Source organism: Ictalurus furcatus, chromosome 17 (genome assembly GCF_023375685.1).
Source record: "Ictalurus furcatus strain D&B chromosome 17, Billie_1.0, whole genome shotgun sequence".
NCBI classification, from domain to species: Eukaryota; Metazoa; Chordata; class Actinopteri; order Siluriformes; family Ictaluridae; genus Ictalurus; species Ictalurus furcatus.
In genome coordinates, this window is record NC_071271.1 from 22,963,090 (window position 1) to 22,989,038 (window position 25,949).

At 39.4% G+C, this 25,949-nt stretch overlaps 1 protein-coding gene across 1 annotated transcript in view; it reads right to left on the bottom strand.

Moving 5' to 3' along the window:
- Window positions 1–14,399: 14,399 nt before the first annotated feature.
- Window positions 14,400–25,949, bottom strand: part of nlk2 (nemo-like kinase, type 2) — a 95,591-nt gene continuing 84,041 nt past the window's right edge. Inside the window, exons 8-11 of the mRNA XM_053647563.1 lie at window positions 22,065–22,151; window positions 20,196–20,394; window positions 19,289–19,382; window positions 14,400–18,042 (exon numbers count right to left, since the gene is read on the bottom strand). Coding sequence (XP_053503538.1) covers window positions 17,988–18,042; window positions 19,289–19,382; window positions 20,196–20,394; window positions 22,065–22,151 — 435 coding nt within the window. The 3' untranslated portion in view covers window positions 14,400–17,987. The remainder of the gene's footprint in view (window positions 18,043–19,288; window positions 19,383–20,195; window positions 20,395–22,064; window positions 22,152–25,949) is intronic.

Here is a 25,949-nt window from a genome sequence, read left to right on the forward strand (position 1 = left end):
TTTTGGAATCCTGTTTAGCAGTGGTATTCAACTTGTATTCAATTTGTAAAGGTCCAGTTTAATACATTTCCGTCTTTACGAACGTCTTGCCAGTTGATGACCCCGGCTGAGTAGGGTTGTGCCAGGGATGCGGGTTGGTGTTTTACATTGGGGGTGCTGGAATTTAAAGTATCATACTAGTGTTTTGATTGCAGTAACATATTGCAAAGAAAAAAGTCAAACACTAGTATGTGGCGCTACTAAACTTTAGAGCTATAATCAAATCCATATATCTTGCAGAAAAATGTAGCCTAAAGTAGCCTATACAAACAGAGAACACTGCACAACCGCAGGAATTAAAAAAATATATATCTTAAATTGACGGCCTCACTCCAAAGGTGGACTTGTGCTCTGATGTTCAAACACAGACACAAAAAACCCCTATAATACTCCATTTAAAGTTTGTTTATGTCTTTATTTGTGTATCTACATTATTATCATCATTATCACAGCAGTTTCATTTAAAGGAATTCTGTCACCCACTTCCCATGTTCTTAGGTTGTGCTGTTGCTACTTTACAGTGCCAACCTTTCTCATTAATCTTCTTACTGTTTTTTTTTTTGTGCAAAACCTATGTCATAAACATATCCCATATTGGTAAGTCTGAAAACTCGAATCTGTTGTTTGCTTTATTTTGCTTAGAAAGGGTTTGTCAGATTGTTCATTTGTCCATTGTGTATGCAAATAAAAACTGAACTAACTCTGGCAAGAGCAAGGTGTGTGTATAATTAATTATTTTACAAACAGGTCACAGCCTTCATCTAGCCAGAATGATAGGAGCTTCCCAACTGTCTGCATCTATTTCTATCATGAGTTTTACAGGTTTAGCTATCACAGGAACTTGTTCCTTCGAAGAACTGATGCCTTGCGATTTCCGGTTTTCAGCTAAATAAATACGCTGGCTATCTGATGAAAGATGTCAGATTATATAAACAAGTTGGATGGAAGGCAAAGGATACATAAACATACAATGGATATAAAAAGTCTACACACCCTAGACATTTTAGGGAAAATAATTTAAACAAATAAAAACAATTGGGGCTGCCAACAGACCTACAGCAACCATTATATCTGACAAGTACTGATTACTGTCTGCATGTCTCTCTTATTCTTCACATGTCTGAGCTGTGGGGTAGGGCGGCTAGACAGAAGCCGTTTCTCACAAAAAACATCCTAGCCCAAATAAATCACCCCAAACCATGTGGCAAAATGTGTTATGGTCTAATGAGACCAATTCCAAAAGTTATAATAATTCCAAAAGGTATGTTTGGCTAAAAACAAAAAAAAGGTACATTACTAAAAGAACACCATTACCACGGTGAAGCATGGTGCTGACAGCATCATGCTTGAGGGCTGTTTTTCTTCAGCCAGAACTGGGACTTTTATCAAGTTGGAGGAAATCATGAATAGCTACAAATACCAGTCGATTTTAGTGCAAATCCTTCAGGTATCTTCTAGTAAGCTGAAGATGAAAGGGAATTTCAAATTTCGGTACAACAATGACCCAAAGCATACATCCAAATCAACAAAGGACCGGCTTAACAAAAAGAAGATCAAAGGTTTTGAATGACCTAGCCAGAGCCCAGACCTGAATCCAACTCAAAATCTGTGGGGTGACATGAAGCATGCTGTGCACATGAGAATGAATAAATAAACACAAAGTAAATGAGCAATCGACAGGTTTGTGGGTGTTTAGGGTAGAAAAAAATATTTTACAGAGATTTACAGACTGATTCTACTGGTTCAAGCATATTATTTATTGGTTTGTTTTAAAAGTTATAGTCACAACTCATTCTGGTTGTACACTGACTAGCCATAACATTAAAACCACCTGCCTAAAAGGTCCCCCTTGTGCCAACAAAACAGCTCTGACCCGCCTAGGCATGGACTCCACAAGACCTCTGCAGATGCGCTGTGGTATCTGGCACCAAGACTTTAGAAGCAGAACCTTTAAGTCCTATAAGTTGCAAGACGGGGCCTCCATGGATCGGACTTGTTTGTCCTGCACATCCCACAGATGCTCGATCGGATTGAGATCTGAGGAATTTGTAGTCCAAGTCAATACCTAGAACTCTGTCATGTTCCTCAAATCATTCCTGAATAATTTTTGCCATGTGTCAGGGCACATTATCCTACTGAAAGAAGCCATTGCCATTAAGGAACTCCATTGCCATGAAGGGGTGTACGTGGTCTGCGACAATGTTTAGGTAGGTGGTACATATAAAAGTAACATCCACATGAATGTCAGAACCCAAGGTTTCCCAGCAGAACATTGCCCAGAGCACCACACTTCCACACTTCGCCTTCCATCCTGGTGCCGTCTCTTCCCAAGGTAAGCAACGCATACGCACCCACCCAGCCATCTACACGATATAAAAGAAAGCGTGATTCATCAGACCAGGCTCAGCAGATTCATCATGGAGGTGTTTTCCTAGAGAATTTACATGAGCACCTTTCTAATGCCCTGCCCATACCCATAATAGTGGATAATAATATGAAATGACCTAAATAGGAAATTAACTGTGAAATAATTATATATTTTCCACTCACAAAGGTGAAGGTCATTAGATGCTGGAAAATCATGCTGTACAATTGCTTATTTATTTTACAGTATCCTGCAGGGTGTGCAAAGTGGCAAACACATTCTCACCGAAACCTCAGGGATATCACCACAACTAATGAGTTCCTCTATTAAAGAAAAAATCCACCCTGAACGACTTTCATATTTTATTACTTATAATTAACATTTGACATTTAGTGGCATCTAAGATTTATTTTGTAATTAAACTGTGATTTGACTTTTTTGTTTGTTTGTTTTTTAAATGTGTTTCATTGACATGTTGGTCTATTTTCATTACCCACGATGCTGTTTGACTACTGTTTACAGTGGTTCAGTGGGATTTCTCCTTTGCTTCATATAATAATAATGATGAGAAAAAAAAAAAGAAGAAAATAAAAAATTCTTGCAGTATTCCATTCCCTTGGTTAAGTCAGGACTGTAAGGTAGTGTAGAGAGAAAAGTACCAGGAGGGGGAAAGTTTAAAAATGTATTAGACATATGAGAAACAGGAAGTAAATGTAGCTAGTTGAATGTTGTTTGGGGTTTATGCTGATTAATATCTTTTGTGATGGAGCATTTACAGTATAGGAAGTAGTTCATAGTTAAGAAGAAATGACTGTTATACAATACTTTCCTTGTACAACACAAATTCCACAAAAGTTTAGGCACTGTGTAAAATGTAAATAAAAAACAGAAAGCAATGATCTGCAAATCTCATAAACCCATATGTTCACAATAGAACATAGAAAACATATCATATGTTTATAATACTGGTAATAACTATAAGACCTATACATATAATACTGTTTTGTCTGATATTCCCTCAGACAAGACTATCATGACATTTGCTTTGTGTTGATTTTAGCTTGCAACGCCTTCGTCATCAGTCAATTAGTAAAATATTTCAACTGGAAGAAGCCTTGTTGACATATGAATGAAAGGAAACTGTTTTTGTGAGGATTTACTGTAAATGAGTTCCTTATTATATTTGTTTGGTAGACACATAAGATATCTTTTTCTGCTGATGACTGGAATAACATAAGTGTTGTGAGTTAAACTTAAAGAACAAATATATGGTAATGCTAAAATTTCTTTTCTCTATGTTGATTGATGAATTTTATTTTGTTTACCATTATACATTAGACAATAAATAATCTGTTTCTAATTAAAGGGGCCTACTGTATTTATTTTGCTGTGCATTTTGCCTGAGGTGCTTCAAATGGGGATCTGGTGAGTGTCTTACTGTATGTCTTATAAGAAAGCAGTTGGAGGAAAATAAAAATAAAATTACACTATAGATTTTAATTACACCTCATGACAACGGAACTTAATGAAAGGCTATATAAAAGCATGTATGACTTCAAGAAAAGATAGACGAGCCTTCCTCGAAAGAAATATGAAAGGATATATGAGCCTTCTTTCCTTCTCAAACAGGTCAGATTAGATTAGAAAGATTAGAAAAAAATGAAGACCTGGGTGAAGACTGGGTGGAGTTTGTTATGATGTAAGCGTATGATGTAAGCGTATGATTTCCTCATGCATATAATTGATTTGAATGTATTAAAGAAGGCTTCTGAAGTATCACTATTTAAATCAGAGCATAAGCACAGCTAGAGTAAAATGTAATGGCGTGTTATTTCTCACTGATTTAGATACAGCAATGAAAATAACAGCAAACCATTATAGTTATAGCTGGGCTCTTACACAGTAGTTATTGTTTTGACCGAATCTTATAAAAAAAAAAAAACGAGTTTTTATCCACACCTTTATGACTCGAAAACTAGTCTGCCTATTAATAATGTAGACTTCTTAATACAGAACTCTATGGCTATAATGAATAGTTAAAATATTATTATACAATATAATTGTACTTAATGTTCACAAAATAAATCGTTACTGAGGGCATTTGGGAAATTATTAGTTAAAGAGGTACAGGTTAAAAAAAAAGTTGAAGAAACCCTGTTCTAAAGAATTATGTTGATGGTACATTGGAACAGAAAGCTGAAGTAAGGACACTGACATGACCAGATATCAACTGAAAGTCTGATGCTTTGGTGTTTCTTCATAGGGGCAGGTTAGAGGCCTTAGAATGGGCTTTACATTTTACAACAGCTATCAGAATTACAATCCATAATAAAAAAAATAATGTTCTCCCTATGCTTCGGGATTTCCTTCGGTGCCAACACAGTCAGGTTCTTGGATTTGAACCACTCCAGTGCAGCGTTTGCAGGATGTTTAGCCTTGTTTTCTGCACATAGGTAAACCTCTACCAGATTTTCTTCTAAGATTGCCCTGTATTTGACATCATCCATCTTGCGCTGAACCCTTACCACTTTCCCTGTCTCTGCTGATGAAAAGCACCCACAAAACATGATGCTACCATCACCATGCTTCACACTGGGGATGTTGATCTCAGCGTAATGAGCATTGTTGGGTTTGAGCCAATTTTGTTCTCATCAGTCCATAGAACAATTTCCACACAAGATTTCATTTGGCTTGTATAAGTAATGTCACACTTATTTGTGCAAAATGTTATGATCCATTTTAGATCAAATCCATCAGAGTGCCATCTGAACACATGTTTCAATAGAAGAGATTAGGCATGAGGAAAATCTGACCTAACTAACAGGGTCAATATCACACATTTGCTTACATTTACAGCAGCGAGAATCCTGAGAACTCAACTTTGAGAACTGACTGTTCCCTTACTGACTAGAATCTCCCACCCCATGACAGGTGCCATTGTAATGACAATCACTGTTATTTACTCAACCTGTCAATGGTTGTAATGTTATGTAAACACTGGCAAAGCAAAATGGGTGTAGTCACAAAATGGGTGTAGTAACATTTTACAGCAGGTTTCATAAACACAAAATTATGTAATGAGTAACTGACAGGTTTGGGAGTGTTTAGTGTAGGGAAAAAAAAGAATAATAAACTGCTATATAAATGCAAAAATAAGTACTGACAATCAACATGTTTGTTGAATCTAGACAAGATATCAATCAATGAGTCTTCAAATATTATATCTAGAGTGCCATTTGCGTAGCTCATCCACACCAAGCAGTTCCTCTAGCTATCAGGATCAGTGATCATTTATGAAACCTCAAGATATCTTGTCTGTCTTTACCATGCTCTTATTTTGTTTTGCAATGTGGCCTTGCTGTATGGTGCTCTACTATACTGCTGGAACTGGAGGTGGGTGGTGACAAAAATATGTTTTAAATTATGATACAGGTGATCATGGAGGTGTTTTCCCAGAGAATTTACACGAGCACCTTCCTAGTGCCCTGCCCATACATACAGAGTCCTTACTAGAACCAGACAATATGACCACATCACCCCTATCTTATCCACACTGCATTGGCTCCTAATAAAACTTCGCATTGATTATAAAATACTACTATTGACCTATAAAGCACTGAATGATCTCGCGCCACAGTACCTGAGCGAACTTCTGGTCTTTCTGATCTGCCATGCCTGCTTCGATCAAAAGGTGCAGGCCATTTGTTGGTACCTCAAATAGTGAAGGCTACATCAGGGGGCAGATCTTTCTTTTACAAAGCCCCACAGTTATGGAACAGTCTTCCAATTAGTGTTCGGGATTCAGACACAGTCTCAGTGTTTAGGTCTAGGGTAAAAAAAATTTGTTCAGTCAAGCCTTTTGTTACAAGTTATTTCTGAGGGAAAGGAGCACATCTGGAGGGATCACAGGCATAGAGTGTGTTGGTGAACTAATATGTTTGGATTCTGATATAGCACACAGATATAGGAGGGAATTATTTATAATCGTACTATCCAGTGTCACCCAGATGAGGATAGGTTTCCTTTTGAGTCTGGTTCCTCTCAAGATTTCTTCCTCATACCATCTCAGGGAGTTTTTCCTCGCCACCATCGCCTCTGGCTGTCTCATGCGAGAGAAATTATTAATTTCCTACTTTATATAGCTCTGTTCACTCTGTTCATGTTCATCAGTGAATAATGCCTTTTGAGGTCATGTCATGGAGATTAGTACAGAACATTCTTTCCTCTTACGTTGACACAAACATGTTAGTCTTCAGGAATGTCTGCACATCTGCTAAGACCTTGAAACCAACAAACTGGCTCAAGCCTCCTAGAACTCCCTTTTCGAGACTCACAGATGTCCAGCTCTTCTTATCTTAAACTTATATAGTGCATGTTATAGAGGAGTGCTAGAGAGTGCTCTCATCTTCTATCCTGTATCCATCTCTCATTGTAATAAAACTACTTCATCTGAGAGGACTAGTCTTCTGGTGTTTGTCTAAATTTCCACCATAATCATTAGGGACAAATTTATACACTTCAGTCTCAGCCTCCATTTTGTGACAGAATACTTTGCCGATAACATGGAAGCAGCAGGAAGACAGAGGAGACGTCACGCTAAGCAAACCATCCCCGGCTTGGATTCAATCCAGTTTCCACAATGGACTTTCGTACATCTGCCAGATTGGTTTGATGGTTTTTTTGGCTACCCTGAATATTTTCTGGTTGACTGCTAGATTTATTTCTTGAGTCTAACGGACCCCAAGCCCAGCAAGAAGCAATGGATAAGGTTCATTGTATCCCGGTTTTTTGGCTCAGCTCGCCAGTGGGCACAGCGTTTGGCAGCCATGGGATCCTGGGGACTGGAGAACGTAGCTCAATTTGTGGGACTATTCATGATGATCTCATGTGAGATCCAGCATGAGACCCACAAGGCGGTCTCATCTCCAGAGCTCCAGCAGAAAGTCAAGTTCCTTCTAGAGATCTACAAGGTGACCTCCCAAGCCAAGTTCCTGTCTGAGGTCAAAGAGACGGCCTCTCAAGCCAAGTTCCTGTCTGAGGTCGACAATGTGACCTTCCACGCCAATGTTCATTCTGAAAATGACGCCACGATCACGAATGATGCCAAGTTCTCTTCATGCCTGAAACCGACATCATGACCATCCAAGTTATGCTCACGCCAGAGTCTATTGACATGACCAACCAAGTTCTCTTCATGCCTGAAACCGACGTCACGACCAACCAAGCTAGGCTCACACCCGAGTCTGCTGACACGGATGACCAAGTTCTGCTCACGCCCAAGTCTGCTGACACGGACACCCAAGTTCTGCTCACGCCCGAGTCTCCTGACACGAACACCCAAGTTCTGCTCACGCCCAAGTCTGCTGACACGGAGAACCAAGTTATGCTCACGCCCACGTCTGCTGACACGGACAACCAAGTTCTGCTCATGCCCGAGTCTGCTGACCCAGACAACCCAGCTCTGTTCACGCTTGAGTCTGTAAACACAGCCAACCAAGTTCAGCCTGCAGAGTCATTGGAGGACAACGCTCTGCCTTCCTGCCCCACTGAGGACGTCGTCCTGCCTTCCTGCCCCGCTGATGATGTCGCCCTGCCTCCGTGCTCAGCTGAGGATACTGCTCAGTCTCCCGGTTCATGTGAAGACATTTTGCCCAGAGGGCCAGGACTGCCGGGGGAGGGAGTGTATTTTGGCGCTTCGGGAGAAGTGCCCTTGCAGGGGGTTCTGTCATGTCACAGCAAAGCAGTGACTACATTTCTCATCCTGTACTGTGTCCTACAAACATGGCCACCATGGACTACACTACACACACACACACACACACACATGTTCACCTTCTCCGGAACTCTAATTACACACACCTGCACCCAATCTCACACACAATCACAAACATAGCATATAAGAGACTTTGTGAGCATTTAGACTTTGCGAAGTATACGTTCAGCTGCCTAGTCTCTGTCGTTGTCCAAGCCTTGTTTTTGTGTTTGCAATTCTGAGATTTGGCCTCTGTTTACTCTATTGACTTCGATTCTCTGCCCTGCCTAATTTTCCCTGTTTGCCTGATCGCCTGACCTCTGCCTGTTTTTTGACTACGGATTTCTGCCTTATCCTTGGACTTTGTTGTTATGAAATCTGCCAAACCTGCACTTGCTTCCGTCTCAGCCTCCATTTTGTGACAAAAGCGCTATGCAAATAAAACTGAATTGAGTTGAATTTAAATAGGGACCTGGAAGTAGTGCAGAAACTTAAATATTAATTATTCAATATATTGAACATTTACTTTCTTTGTTTTAAAACCTTCTGTTTATTTTGTATTTTAAATGAAAAAAAAATGTATTTAAAAATCCCAGATTTTCAATGTGGTCTCAAACTTTTGGACCCCACTGTAGGAGCGACACAGCCACTTGCTCTTATTACATACACCTGGAACTCTGCCATGTAATTTAAAAACAACTTCTCCACAGCTACCGATTTATGTAACAAAAAATAACTTCTCTGCATGCCATGAAAAACAGGCATGATCAGTATGGAGCTAAATCAATCACCTATGGCAGCCTGGATTGTCAGGTTATTCATGAATGCATGCATGTGTTGTTTGTTTTGCTCTTAGCCAAGCACATTAAATCATTAAAAACTAGAGATGCACCATTGTATGGGCCAATAATCGGTATCGGCTGATAAAGGAAATTTTTCACGCTAGCGGCCATCGGACGATAATTTAAAAACATCCGATGATCAGGGCCGATTATATCCTGTCAATCAAAAGACGGTGTGAAAACACATGGATTTCGTGCTGTGTATAAAGATGATGTCTCTTGTGTGGAATGACGACAAAACTGCGCTGATAAAATTTTACATCGTGGTGAATTAAAGGGCCAGTACATTGATGAAAGATTTAAATGAAGAGGGGTTGACAAAAAGTATATATATTGCACAGAAAAATATATTTGTAGAGTAGTGTATTTCACATCCAGTTAATGTTAATATATAAAAAAGTTGATATTATATATTACCAATTTGATGTTAATGATGAAGTAGAAATGCTTATGTTTGTGGAGAGTGAATGTGAGACTAACAGAAGGTTTTTTTTTTTTTTTTTTTAGAATTCAGTCAATGTTAATATGAATTAATAACATTCAATAAGTTAATAATCTTACTTTAATCTTCAGAATTTAGTTCATGTGTTAATGTTAATTAGAGTAATGTGTGTTCTGTTTATGAGACCAGTTACTGTCAAACAACTTGTTGAAATGGAGAGAATAAAGTTTTTATTTGCATTTCCTTCAGAATTGTGGAATTAATTATTATTCATTTAAAAGAAAGCATAAAAGGCAGAACTATCGGTATAGGTATCGGCTGATATCACCCTGAATAATCGGTTATCGGTATCGGTCGATATCACTCTGAATAATCGGTTATCAGTATCGACTGAGAAATTTAGTATCGGTGAGATAAAAGCCATAGCAATAATATATTAAATGCCATAGGATATTTCACATAACAATATTTTACATATTATGTACAGTGTGCGTAAGAAAATTTAGAATCCGACACATTGAAAATTCAGGAAAGTGCCATTGCAACTAACTATCTGCTTAATCACATTTTTTTAATCTTTGGAAGAACTTATTATTCAGAATTTATCATTTTTTGACTGTAAATGATTACAGAATGGATTTTTGGAGTATATTGAGAGTGGTGATTTAGTGCATTTATTTACATGAGATAAACATGATATTCGGCTTTTTTTGTTTGTTTGTTTTGACAGATTGTTAAAATTGTCTGCTTTCATCAGGTTACATAATGACAGGTTTGACGATGAAATTCAGCCACTGGTACATTTTGCAGTTCATTTTTTTCTGTGAACTTTTAAAACATTCACACAGGTGAAAAAATAAGCATAAAAAATGAAGCGTAACAAAAACTCACCTAAGTTGAACAAAGACAATTTTTTTTTTTTTTTACAGAAATATGCATCAACACAACAGTGTCTCAAACTGCCACAGATTGCAAATAGACCTTATCCTTAAGAAACACAACTCACACTATTAGCGGGTTACTAAACATACAACCTTAAGCCTACTGTGCCCTTTTAGGTCTACAACTGATGCGACTAATCCAAAAACATTCTATATGTGAGGAGAGCGTTTTTGAAGAATTACATTAACTAACCATGTGAGCGATGCTCAAGGGAACACCATCTTGACTAACAACAGTATATAAAGAAAAGTAACATTATCTGTCTAGCTAACTTCGACAAATGCAGCTGATGGTTAGGTTAAACAGCCAGCTAGCTCATGGTAATCCATACAAGTTTCTAGCTTTGTAGTTAGCTATCTAACAAAGATGTCCCTTACTCATTATAATATAGGCTGTAGCAGCACTTAGATATATTTAGTACAAAAGACACTTCTTGTGTTAACTGCACACAGGTTGACACCATTCCAAAATGTGGACCATCCAAAAGTTCAAGGGGTGTTAACAAGAAATACGGACTTTGTACCTGAAAAATGTGAATCACAGCGACATTTGACAGCAAACAGAGCCTTTAGCTCAGTGGTTAAAACGTTGGGCTACTGATCAGAAGGTCATGCGTTCAAGCCTCAGCACTACCAAGCTGCCACTAAAGCAGGGCCCCACCACCCGGAACACCCTCCCAAGCCCCCTCCTCCAGAGATGTGAACCGAGTCCTCTCTTGTACACAATGCTCACCACCTGACATATTTCCGTTGTTGTCTCATGTTAATATGCACACTGTGTTTGATAAGAGGAATAACAATAAAGCCTACTTGATTTGGTATAACGTTAACATTTGCATACTTCATTAACATCTGACATATCACCACAGCAGACATAACCTTGACCAAAAACCAAATGTATGCAATTTACAATAATAACACTGTGAACGTGGCTTACTTTGGGTGCTCGATTTCAACCTACAGCAGTAACTCTGGGGGGATTTTAAATACATCAAGATCTTTCCTATTGGCCTGTAAGACCAGGCCAATAGGAAAATAGGTGGCAGCACATCAAAGGACCCATACCTTGGCGTCCATCCAAGATGTATACATACCTGTTGGAAGGCGCAGAGCAGATATTTCACAAAGTGTACTGCTACACCGCATTTTCATACAATGCCCTCCGGCTATGGCATACCGTTCTAATTACTATTCAGAGCCAGGTGCATTCTCATTTACAGCGTGTACATCTAGAGTGAAAACCTATTTTTCTATTCTGGCATTTTGTTAAATTGCTTTTCTCTTAGGTGCAAACTGAGGGGATGGGGGATAGTTACTTTCTTGCCCTCCCTTTTAGTTATGCTTCTATAGCTGGACCTGCCAGTCACCACTTACACTCTGACCACATTGTACACCATAAAAATTTACCTACTGTAGGATAAGAGAACACCCAATAATCTGTTCTCTATCTGTCTCTAAAACTGTACAGTACATCTACTCCTGTTGCCTGATTTGAAGCCAGGGCCAGATCCAGTCCCCTGCCTGACTGATCCTGATACTTATTCTGAAGTTTCTGCACTTAGGACTCACTTTCTGTTGCTGTAACTGATCCCTCATGGACACCCTAAAGATTCCCAAGAACTATTTATGCTAAAGCCTAACCCTTAGATTATTGCACAATCTCACCTGGATACTGTAGATCTTCTATTTAAGAACTGCAGCTGTAATCATATAGACTGTCCTGTGCTCATCCCATGACACATTCACAGTCTGTTTACACTGAACATAGTTTCACCACACTCAGTACTGTTTGTCTTTACTCTTCTACACCTGTTTGCTGTAATAATGTACAATCTCATTATCTTGTATGATCCAGAGGAGTATGGGTGCCCTTTACCATCTGGTTCCTATTCTCTTTTTAGGAATTACAGCCACTTTAAAGCAGTTTCATGACCAGATGTGGCTCGTTTCCTCGTTATTTCATGACAGATTAAGGAGATAAAAGGTCTGGAGTTGATTCCAAGCGTTGAATTGGTAGCTGTTCATGGGAACTCTCAATACACAAAGGTTTGTGTATCATTGTCAAAGTCTAAATCAAGAGGCAACTTTATACCACTGGTAACACTCAATTGCAGAAAGGCCAGATTAGACTTTCTAAAAACCTCTTAAAACCAGCCTGATTAGTTCTGATGTAAGATTCATTTCTACAAGAATGATGGGAAGAGAAGAGTATGGAGACGGAAACGAAGGGCTCATGATCCAAAGCACACCACATCATCTGTCAAACATGTGGAGACAGTTTTATGGCATGGGCAGGTATGGATGCCCGTGGAATTGGGTCACTGGTGTTTATTGATGTGACTGCTAATAGAAGCAGCAGGATGAATTCTGAAGTGTTTAGAGCTATAATTTCTGCTCAGATTCAGTCAAATGCTGCAAAACTGATAGGACGCTACTTCACAGAACAGATGAATAATGACCCAAAACATACCACAAAAGCAGCTGAAGGACTTCTTAAGGCAAACAAATGAAATGTCTGAAGACCTCAACCCTAGTTTACATGCTTTTCACTTCCTGAAGAGAAAACTGAAGGCAGAAAGACCCCAAAAACAAGCAGCAACTGAAGGCGGCTGAAGTAGAGGCCTGGCAAAGCATCTCAAGGGAGGAGACTGAGCATTTGATGATATCCGTAGGTTCCAGATTTCAGGAAGTCATTGACTGCAAAGGATTTGCATCCAAGTATCAAAATTAATCCTAATATTTATGATTATGTTAATTTGTCCAATTAGTTTTGAGCCTGTGAAAATGGAAGGATTCTGCAAATGGCTGTAATGTAAGGTCTACACTTCCCATCTTGATTGCATCATTTCAAATCCATTGTAGGGTCACTGTCGTAATACTTATGGACATGACTGTATGTCAGTCTTTATATCCTCCTTTATTTTCTAAAATTGATAGCAATTTATGACAAAAAAAACAAACAAACGAACAAACAAACAAAACGTTCCACTGGCTTGATTTTTGAATGGTGGACCACCCCAAATTACATGGACACTAGTGGCCTAAAAAAAGACAACCAACCAACAAAACAAACAAACAAACAAACAACAACAACAAAAAAAAACAATGTGCCTGATGGTACCTACACTATTTGGCCAAAAGTTTGTGTACAGCCCATTCCAGATTTAATCCCACTGTTCTGTTAAAATAAGCTTCACTCTTCTGGGAAGGCTTTCCACTTGATCTTGGGGCGTGACTGTAGGGATTTGTGTTCACTCAGCTACAAGAGCGTTAGTGAGGTCAGGTACTGATGTTGGTTGAGTAGGTCTGGGGTGCAGTCTGTGTTCCAGTTCATCCCAAAGGTGTTCAGTGGGGTTGAGGTCAGGGCTCTGTGCAGGACACTCGATTTCTTCCACTCCAACCTTAACACACTGTGTCTTCATGGAGCTCGCTTTGTACACAGGAGCATCGTTATGCTGGAACAGATCTGGGCCTCTTAGTTCCAGTGAAGAGAAACGAATCCTACAGCATACTAAGACATTCTAGACAACTGTGTTTTTCCAACTTTGTGGCAAGAGTTTGCGTAAAAACCAAATATGGGTGCGATGATCTGGTGTCCGCTTACTTTTGACCACATACTGTAATATACTGCATAGTGTAGCATAAAGAATGGGAGGGTATGAAAAAAGCTAGCCGAAAAACGTAAGAAAAACACACAAGTTTGTTTCGTTTTCATAAATGTCAACATTTAATGAGCTTCACCACTGTACTTCAAATCTCCACTTTTGAAAAAAGACCGGCCACTTTTTTTTTTTTTTTGTATTTTTTTTTATTATTATTTTTTTTTTCAAACACATAATACATCTGGAGTCTTTCCGGTCCCTTCTGATCTCCACCTCTGTTTTCATGCCATCCAAAGCTATATCCAAAGCTATCTCCTTATTTTAAGCATATATATCATAAAATGTATGCAAATACCATTACCTCTGAGTAGAAACTTCAAATGTCTTATAAAAACGTTTGACAGCATGAGTAGTACCTGGTTTTTTGTTTTTTTTTTAAACATATTTTCTCTCTCGAGTTGGCCCAATACATGTTACAGGTTAGTCTCTTTCATGAAAACGCGCTCCATTTAGTCTGGCATTGGTTATCTTCAACATGCTATACCTGCTCAAAGTATTTTAGCACTGCCATGTACTTGTACTTCAAATTTGAACGCAACCTCTTTCAGTAAAGAATACCAATCATCGTGGGTTGTATCACATGACAAAAATGATTGGTGTGATCTAACAGTCGGAAAAACACTGAGTTGGGAAAATGTGGAAATATGGAATTTTGTACAAGGATAGGATGGGCCCACCTCCAACCAATTGCTATTTTAAGTATTATTATTTTTCTTTCTTTATTTTTTTTTTTGTAATTTTTTTTTGCACAGGGTTTTCTAGGAATATAAAAGTTGGAAGGGACATTCAAGTTTTTAAATCTCCACATTAAATTAAAAACGTGTGGAGGTAAACAACCAAGTCACTGAGCTCCAGAGGTAGAGACCAACAATGTGAATTCATTATATACATATACACAAACAGTTCAGTGTTTCCTTAAAGAAAAATCAAATAATAATAATAATAATAATAATAATAATAATAAAGGGTTCTACTTCATTAGACTACTCATATCCACAGCTTTGCAGTACACACAAGACAATTAACATAATTGGTTATGTGTCATTTGTTTCCATAATCATACTGTTCTGGATTATGTTTTTATCTACACTTTTTTTAGTGCAGGGGGAAAAAAAACCAAACAAACCTAAAAAACAACAACAAAAAAAAAAAAAAGGGAAAAAAAAATAATATGTACAATTATATGCAAGTCTCAAAAATAAAAGCAAATTTCACAGCCCTAAAAAAATGTGCAGGCTAATGCGACCTCTATACAGCAGTACTGTTTTGTGTTTGATTCTTCTTCTTTTTTTCCCCCCTCCATTTTTTCTTTCTTTTTTTTTTTTTTTAAAGTACGGTACATCTTTCTTTTCACTGTTGTTTTATCTATCAACTACTCACTTATTTACATACCATATTCAGTGGATCATGAGGAAAGCATGCCATAGCACATTTAAGGAAGAAATTAAAAAATAGTCCTCTAAAAAATATATTAAATATTGTTTATTTTTGAGAATTTTAAATTTTTTTTATCCTTTCTGAGAGATTGTGTTATGGACAGTGTGAAAGAGATGAAGGTGAAATGATGCCTTCCTTCCCTGGGTTCTTCGACAACGACAATAACAACAACAACAAAGTAAATTTAAAAAAGAGGAAATGAAAAGAAATAAAAACAACAACAACAACAACAACAACAACAAAAAAAAAAAACAATAGCAGGGTTGAGGACATGTCACTGACCCTCGCGATCGCCGGGGCGACGCTTCAGGCAGGCGGAAACACATGCTTTGGATTCATACATGCACGTTCACTCGCGCACTTGTCTTTAAGGAACAAGTTGTTTTGGGGGGAGTATTTCATGGTTAGCATGGAATGGCTGTTGATCGCATCATGTTTATGGTAAATCATCGCCGTCCTCAATACACGCTTCATAAATAATTAGATATCTATATTCCTTCTAGATCAGCTGTTGCGTAACTACTGGCATTACAGTGCTCAGTCATATTTCATGATGGCAGCTGAGTATATGCAGGAGCCATACTCATGCTTATTCACGTGAAGAAACAAAACAAAAAACAAAACAAAAAACAGTGCAGGTCTTTTGAAATCATTTATTCTGTATTTTACCCCACTGCATTGTGGTCTCCCCTTCCTTCATGAACTCTATTTGCCCCAGCATTTAACCTTGAGGTATGCTGATTTAAAAAAAAAAAAAAAAAATTATTTGCATCCTTATTTGCAGGATTCTACTTTTTATTTACCTCAGCAGTTAACCTTGGCCCTACGTTCACACTAGCAAGCGACGTGCGATCGCTCATTTTCTACGTACGTACGCGTCGCGAAGCCGAGATTTTCTCAATTCTGCGCAAAGGTACTGTACGATGCAGCAGAGCGACCGAACGTAGGATCCCTCGGACCAATCCTACGGAGACTTTAGTTCTAACCTGCTATTAGTTCACATTTATTGTTTGAGACGCGAAAACGGACTTGTAATGAATGTATTATGAAGAAAAATAAAGCTTGAAAGGAAGCAGAAGGGATTGTTGGAGTCTCTGGTGAGTCTGCGTATCTAGTACCCTGCTTGCTAAACTAATCCGACGAAAGAAGATCCTAGCGACCAAATTTCACACGGATTAGTGCGTTAATTCATTTGTGTTTAACTAGATACCTTTAGAAAAAAAAAAAAAAAAAAGATATATATATACCACTGTTTCTCACCACAAGTAAAAAAGCGACACTATCAGTCGCTACACGCCCACAAGCAACAAACCACAAGCGACATGAGAGATTTGTCGCTTGCTAGTGTGACCGCCGGGATGTGGGATGCAATTCTATATGTGCCCCAGCACTGAACCTTGAGGAACGCCGCTCTCTATTTTGGCCCGTTTGTCTGCGACGCATCGCAGCTTGGGCCCGGCTTCTTGCCCGGCTCCTTTATATTTCAGCATGAAGCGCTGACGGGAACAACCACCGCCCACCGTGTACGGCAGCCTTCTACATGGCTTTGCCGTTAGTATCTCTACACTGTAACGCAATCTGATGTACTGCAATACTGATTTCTTATGCTGCGTCTGAAAGATTGTGAGAAAGAGCATAAAATGACACAATACAGCGACCTATAAAATCAAATCAAATCCAAATAAAACCAAGAACAAGCTATGAAATAATTCACTAGTATTAAATAAATTAATGAAACAGTGATGAGCTGGAAAACGAGTGCTAGGAGGCAGGGGCGTGTGTGTGTGTGTGAGAGTAAGAGAGAGAGAGAGAGAGAGAGAGAGAGAGAGAGAGAGAAAAAGAGTTAGAGAGAGAAAGACAGAGAGAGGTAGAGAGTGCACTTTTGCCCTCCGTGCCATATGGAGTGATTGCACCCGTTCCCTCTATCAGTGAATAAATAAAGCATGACGTACATAGTGGATGAATGGCCACAGCCTTCCTTCCATCAAACACACATTCTAGTCCATAGAGGCCGGCCGTCTTCATCCCTTGGCGTGTGATTGCGAGTTTCGACACGTGTCGAAGTATGACATGCACACTTTGCTCTCTTTCTCTATCTCTCACACACACACACACACACACCCATACAGTTACACATGCCACTGTACAGACTACAGAGTAGTGGAAATACTTCTACTGTACGTTACACGCCTAGCCTGCCCCTTCGCTCTCTATTTATTCACAAACTTCCTTGACCCGATCAGCAGTGGTTGCTTCTTTACAACTTCATTTAGGTTTAGTTAGTATTACAGTACACACACACACACACACACACACAAACACACACACGTCAGCCGCTCGGCTATGAGCTCGGCTAACTCCAGTGAAATGCTACGCAGGGGTTTTCCTTTCTTTCAGGGGCATCAGTAGTCCAGAGGTGTGTGCTCGTGTGTGTGTGGGGTTGGCGCCACCGCCGCCTTCATGTCTTCATCCTCATCATCATCGTTATGTTCGTCGTTAATCGTTAGCTACTCCCACACCAGAGGAGACGGAGGCATCTCGGAGGGCTGAGCTACTGTCGAGCTGGAAGAACACCACAGAGGTATAAAAGAGAGAGAAAAAAAACCCATCACGTTTCTATCTAGTGTCTGAAACATGCTCGAAAGTTCCGTCTACATTTCATCACTCGACTTTAGTTTCCAAAACAGATCTCTGAATTTGAATCGTCGCGTCTCGGAGGGGGGGGGGGGGGGGGTTCAGTGCAAAACTTTGTACACCCTTAAGGGACTTAAGGGAGAAACGCCTATTAATAAACGATATCGATCGTTTAGACGTTTGCATCTTCCTTTCTAAATCTGAAATATTCTGATAACTTGTATTTGCCTTTAAAACTGCCTCGATCTTATCCTTTTTTAGGAGTTTTAGGATCTTCTCAGCGGTCATATCCATTCTTCGTTACACAATCAGTTAATAAAAATAATAAGGTATCGGAACGGCAAGGCAAATCATCTGTTTTTGCTATAATCTGAAGATATTTGTGCTTGACATCAAATGATGAATATGAGACGACAGATCAGAATTTAATTTCCTGATATTTACACCAGTAAGATGTGTTAAACAACTTAGAACACGACACCTTTAGTTTGAGCCCACACATTTTTCAAGCGATCGTAAATACCGGATCCGAAACATACGAGCTCATCGGCGAAGCATGGTGGAGGTAGTGTCATGGCTCGGGCTTGCATCGCTGCTTCTGGAACATTCTCACTAATCTTTATTGACGATGCAAGTCATGATGGTAGCAGCAGAATGAATTCGGAAGTCTACAGAAACATTCCGTCTGCCAATTTACAGAGAAATGCATCCAATCTAATCGTGAGGAACTTCATCATGCAGCAAGACAACGATCCAGAACACACGGGATTTCATCAGGAACTTCCACTTTATCAGTGAAAGGTTTTAGACTGGCCAAGTCAATAACCCAACTGAGTCAGAGGACACTGAAGGGAGAAACCCCCAGAAACAAACAACAACTGAAAGAAACTGCGTTACAAGCATGCAACACACAAAAGCATCGCAAAAGAAAAATGCAACAGTTTGGTGATGTCACAGGCTTGATGCAGTTATTGCAAGCGAAGAAATATTAAGTGTTATTCACTTTCATTTCAGTTCCAATACTTTTGCTTATCTAAAAATGGGATGTTCTGCCACCAACAGTGCCAGGTTTGGAGTTGTTTAAACACATTTAAATTTACACACAGGCACTGCTTAATGAGAGACAATGGCGCCCTCTTGTGGTAAGAAAAAAGACTGTGGGACATCGACTTACCTGATAAAGCTTTTGAAAGCAGCGGACTGGGGATTTATACATAAAGGTACCCGATTCCCCTTCTGCTGCTCCAGGATGAACTGATGAATGATCTCTGTGTGGAGAGGAAAAACAGACAAAATGGGGCTTTATAAAAAAAAAAAAAAAAAACTATAGAGAAAAAAAAAAAGAAAAAAAAAAAGTCTTTAAATGCATTTTTTTTAATTTCAAAATTTGAAACCCCATTGCAGGAAATATACATTGTACAGTCTTCACTGCCCCAGGATTTAAGCCACATGCAGAACTGACTCACGTCCCACTGATTATAGACCCGAACTACCCTGAACAACCCCTCTCCTCTCCTCTCATCTCCTAACATGGCCTAATGTGCTTTCAGTCTCCAGGCGGCTGACGTCCACCCTCGCTAATCCTCCAGCAGTAACACAGTACATGCAGGACATGAGGAAGAGGAAGGAGGAGGAAGGGCAGTGCTATTTTGGGTCGCAGGGTAAGCCTGCTTTTAAGCCTGCAGGCCGTCTCTGACAGCCGCTCAGAGCGAAAGGCCACCGCTGATGGAAGGGCCTCAGAGAAAGGAGGGGGAAAACGAGAGGGGGGAAAAAAAAACAGCAGCAGTGGGAGGGCGAGCAGCACAGCGGGAGCCCCGATTACCACACGACGGCATGATGGGTACGTACTCCCAGACCTGATCCAATCCAATTAGACAGAAAAGAAAGAAAGAAATGAAGGAAGAAAGAAAGCAAGAAAGAAAAACACAGCAAGAAAAAACGAATGAAAGAAATACAGTAAAAAAAAAAAACAACAACAGGAAGAAAGAGCAGCGCAAACAAGAAAAAAAAAACAAAGAAAGAAAAGGGTGGAAAGAAAAGACAGTAAAAAGAGTCATTTCAGAGTCAAAGAAAGACTGTACCTTTGACCTGCCGCACTGATGTTAGATTTTTCTCAAAGCCATCGTCAAACTTGGGGTTGGTGACGGGCTCGAAGTCGCTGGTGTAAACTCGGCCAGACGACGTGGTGTAGCAGCATTTACACATGCAGGTGTGGTAGCGCAGACGCCCTTCATCTAGGTACGGGTGAGCCAGGGCATCTTTAGCCGAGATCCTCTTTGACTGGAGAGAAAAACGGTTTTAGACATGGACAGATCACAAAAACACATTCTTGAATGATCTTTTTAAAGTGAATATCTCTCGGATCTGATGACACCAAAAAGGAATATTTTGGCCTTGGCGCAAAGTGCTACATTTGGCAGAAACCTAACATTTCTAATCACCGCGAGAACACCTTCCCCACTGTGAAGCATGGTGGTGGCAGCATCACGTTTTGGAGATGCTTTTCATTAGCAGGGACTAGACAACCGGTCATGATTGAGGGAAAGACAGATGGAGCCAAATACAAGCTAATTCTAGAAGAAAACCTGAAGTTCGCCTTCCAACAGGTGTTTCAAAACCAAGAACCTGAACAGTCCAGTTAAGTCTCGTACATTCATCCAATTTAGAATCTGTGGCAAGACTTGCTGTTCACCATCCAATCCAAGCAATTTAGGCAAGAAGAATGGATGGAAATATCAGGAAGTGCAAAGCTAATAGAAACATATCCCAGAAGACTTGGAGCTCACACACACACACACACCATACACATGTACACACACATATACACACACACACACACACACATATACATTATATATATATATACATTATATATATATACATTATATATATATATATATATATATATATATATATATGCATGCGCGTGTGTGTGTGGACAATTCCCTGGGGTGTAAATACTTATGCAAGACCCTGTATTTAAGTATTCTATCTTGTTAATTCCATATTGTTATTCTATCTTGTTATTTCTAAACTTTCCAAGCACACAATACTCTTAATTTCTCTAAATTAGTTTTTTAGAAGGTATGTTTGTGTTCTGAGGTTTAGATTAGCAAATAAACAACTGGGGGAGAAAAAAATAAATAAAAAAAATCTTCCTTAGGAAGCGATGAAGTCTGAACTATAAAAATAACCTTTTTTTTTTCTTTTCTTAGAGTGTGTTAGAAACACATCAGGTGTACGGGGAAACTTTTTAACCAACACTCAAGAACGTCTATAAATATAACAACCCTGCCGTTACAGCGTGACAATACGGGTATACGTATACGACGACAGGACATAATCACGTCTCTGAAAAGATTCTTTCCTGATATGTATGACAATTCCTGTGTCATTATGATACTTCAATTTCCTTCATAAATCTCGTGTGCTCTTAAACCCCACCCAAAGTTATTATTTTGGTCTATATTCAGAAACAGAAATCTGTTTCTAGATGTCCTGCCTTCATGAAATGTCCACGCTCACTCCTATCTCTAATTACAAGGCATATTAAAAATGATTTCTCACAATGATTTCTCAAAACGTTAATTATTGTTGGATTTATATTAGATTTTACACCGAGAAATGACAAGAAATGTATAATTATAGTTGGTGAGTTAAGCAATATTCTTCCTTTTCACACTGAAATAATCATTTTAATTAAATCCATTCATATTTAATTAAATCATCTCATTTGCATGAAAAGGTACATTAAACGGGGGGCGGGGGGGGGGGAAAAAAAAAGTTCTACTATACTAAGAATACTAGCAATCAGACGGACTGTGAAATCCATTCGACGTGTTTTAAATTATTACTCTATTCAACCGTAATGTCTTGCCTTAAAACAAATACATAAACGGATGAATTAAAACAGAATTTCATTATAAGTCTGAATGAAGTGGAGCACTCACCGGGTCAAAGACCAGCATCCTGCAGAGCAGGTGAACTGCCTCATGGGTTGCCTGACTGGACAGGGTGTAAAGGACAGGAAGTGAGGGCTGTGGAAACAGGAAAATAAGACTCGAGTCCACAAAATGCAAATGAACATCATCTTTAATTTTATGTCAGAGCCCAGGATCAAAGCTGGATAATGTCACCGAGTGATAATAACACAACGCTGAAGGGTTAACGCGGGGTTAATAACAGTAAACAGCTGTCTTTATGAGACCGTCACAATGCGTGAACGTTACATTCTGCTCGATCAACGCAGCTTTTCCCAATAATTATGAAGCGCTTTGGTGCACAACGCTCTGCAAATTGAGGCCATCGTAATTGCTACCGATTACAAGCCTCCCGTTATCAGCACTAAAGAAGCTCCTTCAGCTGTCGCTGCAAAAAACGATTCACGACAAAACCGTACAGTGAGCGTTCGAGGAAGTTCTCCAGCCAGCAGACGACTGAACGGGGATTCGGTACCCCACTGTCTGGTCCGTTTTGTTCGGCCTAACAGTCAGCGATGTGTGCGCTGATAGCTGTGGAGGATGTGGGACAGAGCAAACAATGAGCGGGGTTATTTTTAACCCTGTCTAATTATCTCCTCCGCCCACTCCACTACCCCAGCGCCTGCTCGCCAGCAGCACTGATTGAAAAAGCCCAGCGGTAATCATTTGTTTTCCCTGACTGGATTTGTTTTGTTTTTTTTGTTGGGTTTAGAGAACAGACGCAAGCGTTGGATGGTGATTCATGCTCGTTGGGAGAAGTCTGACGACGCGGAGGGCCTCGGGAGAAAAGCGGAGAAATGAAGCAAAGAGGAGGTGAAGGAATGAGTGTTCTACGCCGTGACGACACCTTCGGGACCTAGATATAATGGAAGGTATTAAAATAGCCAACGCGCCATTTATTTGTGTGCAACAGGACGATGGCCGGGCTGTTAAGTGTGTGTGAACGTTTACGTGACGGTGCGCGCTGGCGTTAGATCAGGATTAACCCGAGACGCGGCTTTACGCAGACGAAGAGGAGGCTGAGGGGCTCTCCACACCTCGTGATCGAAAAGCTCAATTGAAGTAAAGATGAGTCAGGAAAGCCGACGCGTACCGTCAGCAGCTCCACTCCGTCACATTCCACACTCACGTTACTGACAGAGGGAGTCATCCAGCACAACAGAACGATCTCATCATCTACACACACACGCACACACACACGCGCACGCACACGCGCACACACACGCACACACACACGCACACACTACAATATAGTGGTCCTTAATGCAGAATTACTAACTGTTCAGGCGGCCAAACCTTAAATGCTACTTTGTGTAATTAGGCATGTGATTATAATGATCTAACTGGCTATTACAGTGCATATGTACGGTTATATGTCCGTGATGTGCTGCTACATGAAAATAATCAGCACTGGAGCGGTGTAATAAGTTAGTTACCACCATATATATATCACTATCTCTCTCTCTATCTATCTATCTATCTACCTATCTCTCTCTCTATCTATCGCTCTATATATATCTATCTATCTCTCTATATCTATCTATCTCTATATCTATCTATCTCTCTATATCTATCCATCTTTCTCTCTCTCTTTATCTATCTCGCTCTATATATCTATCTATCTATCCATCTTTCTCTCTCTCTTTATCTATCTCGCTCTATATATCTATCTATCTCTCTATATATCTATCTCTCTCTATATCTATCTATCCATCTTTCTCTCTCTCTTTATCTATCTCGCTCTATATATCTATATATATATCTATCTTTCTATATATCTATCCATCTCTATATCTATCTATCCATCTTTCTCTCTCTCTTTATCTATCTATCTCACTCTCTATATCTATCTATCTCTATATGGATCTATCTATCTATCTATCTATCTATCTATATCTATCCATCTCTCTCTCTCTATCTCTCTATCTACCTATCCGTCTCTCTCGCTACATCTCTCTCTATATCTATCTATCTATCTATCTCTCTCGCTCTATATATCTATATCTCTATATCTATCTATCCATCTTTCTCTCTCTCTTTATCTATCTCGCTCTATATATCTATCTATCTCTCTATATATCTATCTCTCTCTATATCTATCTATCCATCTTTCTCTCTCTCTTTATCTATCTCGCTCTATATATCTATATATATATCTATCTTTCTATATATCTATCCATCTCTATATCTATCTATCCATCTTTCTCTCTCTCTTTATCTATCTCTCACTCTCTATATCTATCTATATCTATCCATCTCTCTCTCTCTATCTACCTATCCGTCTCTCTCGCTACATCTCTCTCTATATCTATCTATCTATCTATCTCTCTCATATATATATATATTATATATCACTCTCTCTATCTATCTCTCTATCTATCTATCCATCTCTCTCTCTATATCTATCTATCCATCCATCTATCTCGCTCTCTATATCTCTCTCTCTCATATATATATATACATATATCACTATCTCTCTATCTATCTATCCATCTGTCTCTCTATCGATCTATCTATCTATCTAGCTCCTTTAGTAAACAACACATCATACATTCATCCATTTATAGTTTATACTGTTAAACGATGCGGGACGTCCGCAAACCAATTCCTGGAGACTCCTTCCGTAAACATCTCCTTACAGAAAACCTCACCATATCAACAATTACTTCATCTGTTTTAATCTGTTTATAGTCTCAGGTTACGTGAAGCGTATTAGAACGAGTGCATTAATATAACGCAGCTGCAGGACTGTCAGAGCTGCAGTTAATACAGACTATTAATACACCTTCTCACTCACTGATTATTTTTGCTTTGTAGCTGCCTGCAATATTTTCTAATGAGTAGAGGTGTAACCCCGGTGTCCGGGTGAGATACCCCCATTGGCCCTTCTCTATCACCCCCCCCCCCCAAGCATTTTGACTGTCTAGAAAAGCGCTATATAAATGTAAGGAATTATTATTATTATTATTATTATTATTATTATTCTGACCAATCAGAATAAAGAATTCAACAGTGCTGTAATGTAATACTGTAACACACACTACGCAGGACAATATCCTGATAGAAATGCATCGGGACAGCGACCCCTATGGACGATTGTTATTAATTACCTTTCTAAAGTAATCCATTTTCACCCTTTATTCTTTGGAATACTTCAAAGCGATAAATAAAAACAATCATTAATTAATACACCCCCCCCCCCCCCAAAAAAAAAACAAAACAAAAAACATAGGACCGAGACCAATAAATGAACTATATTATATTGTCTATTTAAAGCAAGCTTTGTCAACAAGTTTTCCTAATCATTATCAACATACTCTGCTATAATATACATCACAACTGTTTTTCTATATCGCCAAGCTTTATTCTTTCTAGAGACAAACCCCATGACAGGAACCATCCTGATTTTAAAAGACAAAGTTCGGTCGTACAGACGGTTTAGACTCCGAGAACAGAATTGCGCTTCAACTTCCTGTGTGGTAACGCCCATGGGACCTCTACTTGACCTGCAAAACCCCAGCATGCTTCAGTGACACGTGCAGGCTGTAGATTTCCATCACCAGCTACTGTAGGTCATACACACACACACACACACACACACACACACACACACACACACCATTGATAAGCCAATGTGAATCCTTCAGCACCAGGTGAGGAACAGAGGCTGAAAAACAGAATTCCTCAACAGATGAATGAAGCACGTGTGCAGGTCTCATCTCTCTGTTAGCGTTTGAGTGGAGCGGTGAGTCCGACGTAAGAGTTTAACGGTGACACAATCTGTATCTCTATCAGTTTAACGTTCCGAATATCCGTATCTGCATCTAAACCTCAAGTGGGAGTGTCCCAAATCAG